Source organism: Stylophora pistillata, chromosome 14 (assembly GCF_964205215.1).
Source record: "Stylophora pistillata chromosome 14, jaStyPist1.2, whole genome shotgun sequence".
In the NCBI taxonomy this organism is placed as follows: Eukaryota; Metazoa; Cnidaria; class Anthozoa; order Scleractinia; family Pocilloporidae; genus Stylophora; species Stylophora pistillata.
The window spans coordinates 19,589,298-19,602,796 of record NC_142532.1 but is presented as its reverse complement, the minus strand read 5'-3'; the positions used below and the strand labels follow the sequence as shown (position 1 = coordinate 19,602,796).

Sequence of the window (13,499 nt, the reverse complement as noted above, 5' to 3'; positions counted from 1 at the left end):
TTTGGGGTTTATTGTGTAAAGAAGATAAAGAATGAAGTCTTGTTTCCAATCTAGTCCAAAGTTAGCTTTTGTGCTTGTTATGAGTGAAAATCAGGCTTTAGCACTGCTATAGGGCTCATGAAAGAGAGAGGGGAGACTCATTTAAAACATGGCATGGTCAAGGAAATGAATCTTCTTCAATGGGTCACAAATCTTGCATTACGAGTTGTCTTAGTAATACATGTAACAAATATTCAACACAAACAAAATTCAAGAAATCAACACCAAAAACACAACAGTTTTGCTAAATGCTGCTGTCACTGTAGCTTATTTTAAAGCGCTTAGCATTGAAAAGGATAGGCGCTATATAAATATTTTATTATATTATTATTATTATTATTGATTGATCAAAAAATGTTACAGAGGTTCAACTGGGAATCCATTTTAATTACCTTCCTATTTCTAGACTAGAGCTTGCAAAGCAGGCTGAAGATGCAAAAAATTGGAAAAGGCAAGTTATACTAGGAAGAAAAGTGGCTTTAACTTGCAAAACCCTCAGTCATTGCCATTAATCCCTGTTAAGTGAGCTATAGGTGGCTGAGGCGGATCCAGGGGTGGGTCAGTCAAACCCCCTAAATTTTCCCTCAAAATACTGGAAATGTTTCCAAAGACCTAATTTTCAAAATATCCCGGGGGAGCATGCCCTCGGACAATTCTCCAAACCCTCCTTGACTAAATCCTGGATCCACTCCAGGGTGGTTGAGATTTGTTAACAGTTTCTATGCTGCATTCAAGGTCAAGAAGTCTCTGTAAAGGATCTAGTCAAGTCATTGTGAGTGAAGTTATCTAAAATCATAAATTTTATTAAAATAAAAAAAGTGGACTTGTGGCACAGACTACATATGATATACTTTATTTTCCTTTTACAATTTAATATACACTTCTAGGTATTTAATTATAACTAATTTAAATACCAACTTTCCATTAATTATAACTTATCCCCACGCTACTAAATCTAAATAGCACAAATAGAATCAAATTTTATTTGAAGAAAATAGATGTGAAAGTTTTGAATAAGTTCCACTACAACATAAGTATAAACTTTCTATGATAACTCATTTAGATATCATTCAAGATATCGCTACTTTTCAATATTCTGATCAAACAGCACTAAAAAATATATATTTTTGTTTTTTGTTGTAATTTGTTAGAAATGGCAGATAATAAAAAAAGCTTAGGTTTCCTGAAATGTTCTTAAACTATGTAAAAAAAACTACACAAAAGCATGCCATTACATAAAAGAAAAAAACAATTAACCTCTATATTAATTCACAACCACTTGAGGCAGAGTGTTCTAACTGGCTAGGAGTCGCATACATGTTCTTATTTAAAATTACCAAAGGAAATTCCTTGCATAACAATCATTACGAAACCTAAAAAGTTGTTTGTGCGCTGATGATGAGTCAGCAAAACACATCTCTCATTAAGAATCAAAGTATTCCTCCTCGTCGCTTTGGTTTGGGAGAGCTACTTTAGGCCCCAATTGAGTTTCAACAGGTCACATTCGTAAGACTTGATAGCTATGACCAGTGGAACAGCACATTTCCCTCATTAATGTAAAAATCGAGATAACATTCTTAGCGATGAAAATCGTTTCATTCGTCCCATACTTAACCAACACAATTACTCGAAGAGTCAGTGACGCTACGTTTATCATTATCATCAAGAATAATCGAATGTTCTCTCCAATCCCAAAGGCACCGGTGGACTTCCTATTTACTGACTGTATTAGCTGCCATGCGGAAAGAAGCAGGCTTGCGCAAGCTATCCCAATCATCAATATTCCATATACCTTAGGTATCTCACTGCCTTTTCCTTTTTCGCTGAGTACGATGTCGATCATATCGATTGCATCGAATAGTTGTACCGTCATCGTGCCACACAGCCATTTGAAGTCTCCGTGGTGTTTGATGTCGTCGTCGTCAGCCGAGTTCAACAATAGCAGAAGAAGGAATGGTGTGATACACAGGACAGTTTCTAATATCTTCGGTCCGAGGAATCGTTCTTTACTTAGCATATCTTTATCTTCGACCAGTGCAAATACCAAGGAAAAATCCACTATAAACAGAACAGTATACACAAGCCAAACGAAAGAGTAGTGACGAAGTTTTCCTTCCGAAATACATCGACAAAAAAAAAACAAAATTCCTAGAATGAAGCTCACAATACAGCTGATAAGAAACCAAAGACCCGCTCCAATCGTCAGCGAACTATATACCCAAGACGAATAACCTTCCCACATTTCCTGCGGAACTTTTTCCCAATAATCGAACACATACCCAAATAGAAAACCTAACTGAGTGAAAAAGAGGAGCAACAACACAAAGCAGCCTGAAATTTTCCAACACTTCATCTTGAGTATCCGGCCAGGAAACGACGAAGGATGTGCCGATACCGATACCAAATACTCGGATCGAAGATTATCGACACTAAGCCTCTGATTGCGTTGCATCATGGTCGAAAACAAAAAGTGAGTCATTTGCATCTTGACGCTTTTGAGTGAACTTCTTTGGTGACAGCGAGATAGCGTGATTATACGTGGATTGTATTGGAGAATGCGAATATAGTTTATATCTGACCACTTGCAGCCCAGAGGCTGAATTACGGGCGCAGTGTAAGGTAGAGAACAGACGTCAGCATATCAGGCGCCTCTTGCAGCCGCTTCAGCCTATCGATCTCACCGTCCCACCCATCCCACCCCAGGGGAGGACATCCATCACACAGTAATCTCGTGTGTGGGAAATTAACGTCTTCTACCCCAACCCTGCAGGAGACGGGACCTCCATTTATTCGTCCCTATTCGAGAAGACTAGAATATCTAACCATTTCATGATGTTATAGAAAGGTAGCAAATTCTTCTCAATTATTTTAAGACCTTGAGTGTTGGTCCGGCTGGGGCTCGAACCCTCGACCTCCCGCACTACAGTCCAGCGCTCTATCCATTGAGCTAACCGGGAGGCGGAGATTCACCGTCTGTTTCCGTTCCTTCGAAAGTTAAAAATTTTGAACGGCCTGCACGACTGCTGTCATTCCTCCGTGATTAATTCGTTCTTAGTAGGCAACCGATGTTATTACTCGGGCTTTCCAAAGGAAACGCCCGAGTTGAAATTCCGGCTTTTCTTTCAGTTACAATTGGCAGTCACGTCCTTATCACGCATGCGCAACGTTTACACTGATGAGCACATGGCAGAGTGTAATAGCGAAGGAAGAGGAGTTTTGCGGTTCAAAATCAGCACAGATATTGTGTATGATACGCTCAAAACGTATACAAATATAAAGACAGCGTTCGCGGTAGACCACACTAAAAGATGTCGAGCGTTTTTCGGAACGGGTCGGTCAGCGAATCCTATTAGAGAACTCTTTATGAGCAAACATTTATGAGTGAATCTTTTTGTTATGTTCTCGAAATCACTCGCTAGCCTGTGAACGTAATCCAAGATTCTCCTATACAGACCGACCTAGCTCGGTTAATAAGATGTTTATTATATGGCTGTATCTTATAGGCCAATTTTTTATATTCTTTGAACTTTTTTCTATAGACCAGTCTAGATGGGAAAATCTAGACCGCATTCAATATTGATTTCAGCCAATCAAATTCGTGAATTTGGTAGTTCCCAGTCGTTGTGAGTCACAGCCATATAATAAGACGCTTTAATATGATTTCAGAGCTGAGCAAAGAGTTTCCAGCAATCTGATTGGTCAAGCGGTTCCTTATATGACGCTATATAAACCGCTCAACGCGGTTTATATAAAATGTTAAAATACAATGTTAATAAATGTTACTAAAATGTTATGATTTTAGGAATTTCTCTGTTAATTTAATTTAATTTAGACCTGCTATCGTCCAGTTTCTGTTCTGACTTCCTTATCGAAATTATATGAGAAGGTATTGTTCGATCAAATCTATGAAGCCTTTTATTTGCGACTCTCACCGAATCTGTCTGGCTTTCTCAAGGGTCACTCGTGTTGCACGGCCTTATTGAAATTGACTGAAGATTGGAGAGCCTGTCTTGACAGAAGAGAAGTTGTTGCAGCGGTGGCTATCGACTTAAGTAAAGCTTTTGACTCTGTTTGTCACCCGCTTCTCCTAGCTAAATTAAAGGCATATGCTTTTACGCATGATGCGCTGGAAATTATGACCGCTTACCTTACTGGACGGAGACAGAGAGTCAAACTTGATGGTGTATATTCTTCGTGGAGAACCGTTAAAACTGGTGTACCACAGGGGTCCCTGTTGGGTCCACTCTTATTTAATTTGTATGTTAATGATCTTAATTATTTTATTACTAATACGTCCTTGAGGCTATACGCTGACGACACTACTCATTACGCCTCTGATGTCTCACCAACAGTATTGCAGTATATAATTAACTCTGATCTGAGCGTTCTATCGAGATGGTTCTCCATGAATTTTTTACAGATTAATGCCGCCAAAACTCAAGCTATCGCTATTGGCCCGTCTTCATACCAGTATGATTTCCATCTTAATGATTCTAATGTCCATACAAGGGACACACTCAAAATCCTTGGGGTGGTCCTAGATAGCAAATTAACATTTAAAGCGCACATAAAGCAACAGCTGAATAAGGGATGCGCAAAGGCCTCGGCTTTGCGGAGAATACGCAAGTTCATTTCAGAGGACGTGTTAGTTCGTTTATATAAGGCCTATGTTCTCCCTCATCTTGAGTACTGCAGTCCCCTTTTACTGGGAGTAGGTAACGCGGAGACTACTAAAATAGAGACAACTAATTACTTTATATTAAGAACTATATTAGGCTTCTCGAAGTCTGTGTCATACGACTTCCTCCTCAAGTTGGCCGACATTAAGTCTTTGGAGAATCGTAGGCAATTCCAATCGTTAGTTATGTTATATAACTGCTTGTATAATAAGGGGGCTCCTTATATAAGTGATTTTTTTAATTTTAGAAATGTACCGTATAGTTTACGCGGGCTTAGTACAAGGCTAGATTTACCTCCTTTTAATCTTGAGTTTTTACATCGGTCTTTTTCATTTTTAGCTAGTAAACTTTGGAATGCGCTACCCCCTAAACTCAGAGAATCTCAAGATATTGTTTCATTCAAGCGTTCTCTTAAAGCCCACATGGCTTAGTGGTAGTGATTGTAAATATCGTTATTGTTAATATTGTTAATATTGTAACTTTTTATTGATAGCTCTTGTCTTCGATCTTCGATCCTGTTTTTAGTTATTTAATAGATCTACTTATTATTTGTATTCTTACAGAAATTATGTTTTATTTCTAATTGTACATACACGTACACGTTTTAACGAGAACTTCTGTACTCCTAGGTGTCATGTGTTTAAATAAAGGATTGATTGACTAATAACTTCTAGAGCGCTATTTTCATTCAATGATCAACAGAGCTTAACAACTTAAAATACTACAGTAAATTCAAGTTTATAAAACTAATTACATGTACATTGATATTAACAATGTCTGTTAAAAATAAAAATAATATGGAATATCCATAATAAGGATCTTAATTAGGAATAAGGATCTTAATAAGGAACTTAATTAGTAATACTAATAAAAGTAATTGTCAGACAGGGTACTTTGAGAAAGCTGCACGAAATAAATAAGTTTTCAGCTGACATTTAAAAAATGGAAAATGATTGACTATCACGCAATTCAGCTGGCAGAGCATTCCTTAAGTACGGGGCAGCAGCAGAGAATGATCTGTCCCCCAACGTAGCAAGCATTTTCCCCTTAGGAGGGTCAAGTAATAAACTTTGATTTGATCTAAGATTATATACAGACCTAGGCTTGATGATAATTAGTTCAATGATATACCCAGGCGCCCATCCATGAAAAGCTTTAAATGTTAAAATTATGATCTTAAAATGAACACGATGTTGTACTGGTAACCAGTGAAGTTGACAAAGCGCAGGAGAAATATGCGAATACTTACTTAAACTCAGTACAAGTCTAGCCGCATCATTCTGCACACGTTGCAATTTGGCTATTTGCGACTTAGGAAGGCCATACAAAAGTCCATTACAATACGGTCTAAACGACCAGTGATAAAAGCATGAATAAGCGTTAATAACGAATCGCGAGATAAATCATTCTTAATCCTCCTAATATTATGTAGGTGATAAAACGCGGAATTACAAAGCTTATTATCAAACCATGCACCGAGATTTCTAACACAGGAACTAAGATAAATATCACAATCACCTACGGAAATGTTCCATTCATCGTTGATCTTACCTAATTGTTGTCTAGTTCCTATTAAGATCAATCAGTTTTATCGTCATTAATCATTAGCCTATCCCTAATCATCCAATTTCTTAAATCACAAATACATCTAGTCATAGCACTGACAGCTTCATCAAGACTAGACTTATCATCAGACTTGAAGCTAAGATACAATTGCGTATCATCAGCAAAGCAATGCACACTAAGAAGATGTTTCTTTATGATAACGAATAGCTTGATGCATAAACTATGAATAATAAAGCTCCAAGGCAAGAGCCCTGTGGAACACCAAAGTCCAATTCAAAATAATTGCACAGAGTACCATGTATAGAGACCCGCTGGCTTCTTTGAGAAAGATAGGAGTGGAACCATTTGAGAGCATTCCCACGTAAACCAACATCATTATGCAAACGATCGAGCAACACATCGTGGGACACTGTGTCAAATGCTGCGCTAAGATCCAATAGAACCAATAACGTTACATGTTCGGAGTTCATCTTTAAAAGAATATCATTCATTACTCTCAGTAATGCAGTCTCAGTACTGTGGTATTTTCTATATGCAGACTGGAATAAGGGATAAATGCTATTTGCCATCATATGTTCATGCAACTGATTGAAGAGAGCTCTTTCAGTAAGTTTTGACACATACTGAAGATTACTTACTGGCCTATAGTTCTTAAATACCAGATCAAGACCGGTCTTCTTTAATAACGGATTAACCAGTGCACATTTCCAGTTTAATGCGAACGAACCAGACTCCAGGGACAGATTAATGACTTTGGTAATAACTGGAAGAAGCACGTCAATTACAGTTAATCACCAAAGACGTGTGCATGGGATCCAAAATACAACTTTTCTTAGGAAAACCTTCAATGAGTTTACGCACATCTCCTTCTGACAATGGTTTAAAATGATCCATCAAAGCACCAGACCATGATTCAGTATCATCGCCAAAAACTTCTAATAAAGCTAAAGATGTTAATTTATCAAGCTTAGCGTGAATCGTTCTGATCTTATCAATAAAGAACGTGCCCATCTCATTGGCAAGAGTTAATAAATTATTTGATGGTGGAAAAGGAACAACATGATCATGCTTCAGTAGTTTCTTAGTTGCCGTGAACAAATCCCTCGGATTGGAACTGTTCTTATCGATGAATTCCTTAAAAAATTCACGACGCGCAGTATTCATAAGATAAGTGGTGTAGTTCCTCTTAGATTTAAATTCCAAAAAATCAGAAGCACAGCCAGTTCGGCGCCATTTTTTTTCTGCCCTTCGCCTTTCCTTCCTCGCTTGTTTAATATCATTATTAAACCAGGGCACAAGAGGTCTGATTTTAAATCTCTTAGTTAACAGCGGAGCATGACGATCAAGAAGTGAAGAAAGAGTTGAATTATAACATTCAACAAGATCATCTAGGGTGTTAGGACTATTCAGGCACAACTTAGTTTCCGCCAACTCATCGCTTAAAAATTGCCGATCAATATCTTTAATTTTCCTGTAGGATATTGTTTTTGTTGGTAAGGCCGGTTTCACAACATTGAGATCACATAAGACAGAACAATGGTCTGATAGAAAGTAGTCAGTCGTGGGAGCACTAGCCATACAACGTCACATTGTCGAGTGATAATCAAATCAAGGGTGTGACTCAACCGATGCGTCGGTTTACCCACATGTTTGAGGAAACCCATAGATTCAAGTAACTCAAGAATCATATCACTTTCTGGATCACTCAGCTGATCAACATGTATGTTGAAATCCCCGGTTATAAGCAACGGCTCAGACGACATAACAATGGATTCCAAATATGTAGAGAACTCCGCGATGAATGTTCTGATAGTAACTGGATGATTTGTCGAGTATGGTGGACGGTAAATAATAATAGTCCGTAGTGTAAAGGACCCATGCTTTGGAATCCATTCTGAAGACTCGAAAAAATTACGATCACCGGCATCAACTATATTTACATTGATGTTATCTCAGAGCAATATAGCAGTTCCTCCCCCGATACGACCTGGTCGTGGTTGGTCAGGAAACTTGAATCCAGGAGGAGTGATCTCAACACGATGTGCAGTATCGTCAGCTGTTAGCCAGGTCTCAGTGATGGTAATAATATCTGCTGCACACGACCCCACGTAACAAACAGAGTCAGCAGATTTATTCTTCAGTGACCTAGCATTTAGGCAGCATAATCTTAATTGCTTTCCTGACTCTTGCTGATCAACGTTAACATTAACCAGAGTACGAGAGATCATATAGTTAGAACGAGCAATATCTGGACGACAAGAAATAAGCACAGGGATCTTTAGCTGTCTTATTCGTTGACCACCTCTGCGTCCTCGATATTTAAAAATACCAATTAACTTCAATACAGGAACAATAGAACAATCAAGGGAACAATTGAAGCGATGCCGAATACCAAGTAATTCCGCACGGGAATATGTAGTTGTAGTTATAGAGGAACAATGCGTATGCAAATCGCAGCTCCTTCGATGAAATTCTTTCTGAAAACTTCGATGAAATTCATTCTGAAAACTTCCAGGACCAAGATTTCTAAGAACATCTTTGTACACCGTTAAATCAAGCGGTGGATCATGACCAGGAATCAACAGTGATAAATACCCATGCTTAGTCCATTTAGATAGCGGGAATCTCATTTAGCAGAAACCCGCTGAACTCAATGAGCGTCGAACCACTGTAGGCTGGCTTGAAATGAAGAACCACGGAAAGTCATTCTTCTGGTCTCCAGTAGAAGTCCATGGATAAAATAAATAACTGCCATCTTTAAATAAATGGGTCGAACCCAAAAATGAGGGAACGTTGCTTTGTAGTAAGGAGAAATATAAAACTAATATCAGAGCGTGAAAATTCGTGGCAGCCATCACCGGTGCCTGCATAATCAAAAAAGCTGTTGTTCAGCTCTGAAATCATACTAAAACAGTTATTCGCCTTAGGTTCGGTGAATATTGTCGAATAATTCGACGACGTTCACCTCGCCTTCGGTGAATAATTGTTAATTACGGAGGGAAACAAAGACGCAAATTTCATCCTGTACAGACGAATGCAGGCACAAAAAGCAAAGGTTTTTTGTTGACAGAGAGCCCGAGTGTACGCAAATAAGTGTCTTCTAACTTGAAGATTCGAAACTGCAATCTGCCTAAGAAACTCGACACAAATGGCAACATCAAAGGAATTGTGGGTTGTGTTGTACTTTTAAAGGCAGAAAATGGAGCTACGTTATTGGTGGGAACATGGCAACGAGAAAAACACGAATAAATTAGTGGAATGAAAAGCGTTCGTTGATACCTGTGGAATTTAGACTGCCGGTTTGAAATGGCAACAGTTACACTCACAATCTACTGCAAGGACATTTACTATATGTACTCAATCGTGCTGTAAATCTACTTTCATAAGTGAAGGAAAATTAACTGATCGCGAGTGTTGTATGGTACTGCTACCGTCTACTATCATCTACTATGAAGGAAGGTCAGTTTAATTAGAGCAATGAAAGAGTCCCTTAATCCATGAAAACCTCTAACACTGGAAAGCCAGGAAGTATTTTGAAGAACCAGTGCTGGCATAACTCCAAGATCCCTTACTGTGGTGGAAGGAGAATAAGCGATACTATGAGCTTGTCGCAGAAATTGCAAAGAAGTATCTTTGCATCCCGGGTACATCTGTTCTTGCCGAAAGGGTTTTCTCTAAAGCAGGGGAGCTAGTCTCCACGAGGCGTAATCGGCTGAAGCCAAAGAATGTGAGCATGTTCTTGCTTTCAAACAAAAATATCTGAGATTTTTCTTTACCTGCTGCTATCTATGCTCTTTTTTAGCTAACTTGGCTGACTAAAAGTAAAGTTGACCTTAGTAACCCGATATACTGTTTTTTAACAATGTTGATTTTTGCTTGAGGTCGCGTAACTATTAGTATGTATCAAGTTCCTGTGTTGACTCGTCGAATGGCTCTGAAGTATGGCACCTCTGTATTATTCTGTATGCCAGGGAGTCTTTGGTGTATCAAGTAATGAAGCGCAGGATTTATAATAAGTCGTGCACCCGTGTTTGGTAATTATCAGTGACTCGTGCAGTGACTGGTAACCTTTCATTAATATTAATAATAGTAATATTAATATAGTATTTCTGACCACTTGCAGCCCAGAGGCTGAATTACGGGCGCAGTGTAAGGTTGAGAACAGACGTCAGCATATCAGGCGCCTCTGGCAGCCGGTTCAGTTCATCGATCTCACCATCCCCACCCATCCCACCCATCCCACCCCAGGGGAGGACATCCATCACACAGTAATCTCTTGTGTGGGAAATTAACGTCTCCTTCCCCAACCCTGCAGGAGACGGGACCTCCATTTATTCGTCCCTATTCGAGAATACTAGAATATCTAACCATTTCTTGATGTTATAGAAAGGTAGCAAATTCTTCTCAATTATTTTAAGACCCTGAGCGTTGGGGAGGGCTCGAACCCTCGACCTTCCGCACAACAGCGCTCTATCCATTGAGCTTCGATTCAAAAAAGCCGTATCGGCCCATCCTTAGAAATGACTCATCAGTAAATTACTCTGTAGAAAATATTAATTTATCAGCCTCGTTTCCAACCCCAGAGCCTTTTCGGCTTTTCAGAGGGAGCCGACGACTTGGACTCTGAGTTCGAGATTGCCCCGCTCCAAGACTTTTTTCTTCGTTCCACTCCCGACGTTGTTCAATAGAATTGTGGGCGAAAAATAAAAAAAAAAAAACCGGCAACAATGGCCAACGGCACTATATTTCGACTGGAAAACAAATTACAGAATAAAGTAAAAGCTTTTTGGATGAGCACGAATACAATGCACTCCTTACAGTTTTTGATGGAAACGTGTTTTGATAGTATCTTCAGCTTCCCTCTGCTCTTAGACAGAATATCTAAACACTATATTTCGACTAACTTAAGCCTACAGACAAATGAAAAAAATAATAATTCCAGATATGTTTTACAATAAAGTCCTACGACAATTAGTATCACTTTGCATTTTTGCATCCTTTTTCTGTGAAAATATCTCTCAGCTGACAATTGACTATTCTCAACACTTTAATCCACGAAGCTAAACTCTACACGTAGAGGGTCGCTTTAGCATTCGACGACAGAAACACCTCGTAAAACCTCGTGGTCGTTACATACTCTATGTTAGAAATACCGTTCAGTCCTTCTCTTACATATTCTTTTATCTCACCTTGTATACTTATATGTTTTCCTCAACTAATACATGGGGTAACTAGTTAGAAAACAAGCATAAACTCACAAAAGGCTCGCGTGGTAATCGTGTGGTATTCGATCCTCGCATAGTACTCGCTTGTCTGTACAAAAAATTTCAACTTCTATCTTAAATTTTGCACTTTTTTTTTCTAATCATATTCGCTCTTTGAAATCGTGCTATTAAAAAAAGTTTATTTAACCTGTCTTTCCCGCAGTCAGTAAACTTAGTTTCTCCCCTTGATGCATAGTATGGCTGACTAGCTACAGTGCCACTGATGACATGGCGGCCGGAAGCTAATAAAAACATGTGTCATCGAGTATTGTTATAAAAAAGCTTGTAGTCGTCTTCTGAACATCTAAATGAGTACTTATGCTCATATAAGGACGGTTCAGATAGCGAAATCTCAGCGGATAAGTCACTTTTTAACCTTCGTGACAGCATTCTTGGCAACTATTTTAATGTCGTGTCACACAAGGGCGTAGAAATTCAACCTTGCTTTATCACAAAACAAAACTCTCCTCAACTGGCTAATCTAAAATCTCAAAAGGATTAATAATTCCTCATTTTTTTAATTTTGATGACTTCACGTTAAAACCAAGAGGAGAAGAAAGTTTCTAAAGGAACTATGGTGCTGCGTCGGTGGAGGAGATAATTTAATTTATCCTGAGTTAATAATGCAACTTGGCCACCGTAAGAAGTTATTAAAGCTGACGTTGGTGCTTAGTCGGAGCGAATAACGAAACAAATCTATTTGATTTAAGGCTCAGAGCAGGCCCAGTTTTACTTCATCCAGACATGTTTATGGAAGAGTCTGACCAATGCATACGGCGTTAAGGAGAGTCGTCCAGATTAGTCAATAAACCTTCACTCTGTTTTCACTTCCGGGCGAGTAATGCGTTAGTTCTAGAAACTCGCACGATGCAAGCAACAGAAATTGAGAAGCAAGAGTGGTCATTCCCACTCCAAGTTCTTTGGGTATCCCATTTTTATCTCTGTTCCAAACATTATCTATCATGTTGATGGCGTCGAATATTTGCACAGTCATTGTGGCGGATAACCATCCAGATTCCCCGTGAAATTCTGCGCCTCCTTCGCCAGCAGTGTTCAAAAAGAGCAGCAAAACAATTGGTGTAATACAAAGAACTCTGCTTGAAGTTGTTGGTCCAAGTAGTCTATCTTTCCTAGGATCTTTGACCACGGTGACTATAAATGCTAGGACAATGTCAACTATCTACAGACAAGTATACCCAAGCCAAGTGTAAGAGTAATAACGTCGTTTCCCAGCGGTCTCAGCGGGTAAAAACCATGAAAAGATCGACGTCATTTTCGGAATTTGGATCAATATGTTCAAAAAGGGTCCTAATGGAATCCAATTGAAAAGAATAGATGATTCATCACAACAAAGGAAACCCAACTGTGTAACCAGAAAGAGAAAAAGTATTATACGACCTAAAGTAATCATTCCAAGTGAAAGCGCCATTCTCGTTCGAAGTCTTCCAACTGAGTTTCTTATATTCCCTCATTCGAGCCCATGGTCATTTCGGCTCCTTGTCAGCGATATGGGCGCCAAGTTACTTTTAAAAGGCTGAAATAAACACGCATTTTCATAGGTTCTTAATACTGATCGACTGAAAGACATAGGCATCGATGACGACATCACTAATGACATTTTGCTTTTTTATCATGTAAACAAATAGATTCCATGTTGTCATGGGTCTGTGCAGTAATTGATATCGGAAGACGTCAACATGTGGTATGAACAAAAAAGTGGCAAACGAGGTGCAATACTTTGACAGAATATTTGGAGACTATATTTCGACCTAAAGCATAAAAATAACCGAGACACGAAAAAACATTTCCAGATGCATTATGTCATACGATCCTAGGTGACGGTTCATAACATTTTTCATTTTCCTTTTTTTTCCTTTGGCCTTTTCATACTTTTATTCTTCCTTGTATGCTTTTATCTTTTTCTTCACTAATAAATTGGGGTATCCATTTA

The 13,499-nt window shown here is 38.8% G+C and overlaps 1 protein-coding gene across 1 annotated transcript; it reads right to left on the bottom strand.

Moving 5' to 3' along the window:
• Nucleotides 1-1,392: 1,392 nt before the first annotated feature.
• Nucleotides 1,393-2,469, bottom strand: LOC111333338 (uncharacterized). The gene has a single exon (XM_022938886.2). It carries the CDS (start codon nucleotides 2,390-2,392, stop codon nucleotides 1,538-1,540), a length of 855 nt encoding a protein of 284 aa, XP_022794621.2. The 5' UTR covers nucleotides 2,393-2,469; the 3' UTR covers nucleotides 1,393-1,537.
• Between the last annotated feature and the right edge of the window lie 11,030 nt (nucleotides 2,470-13,499).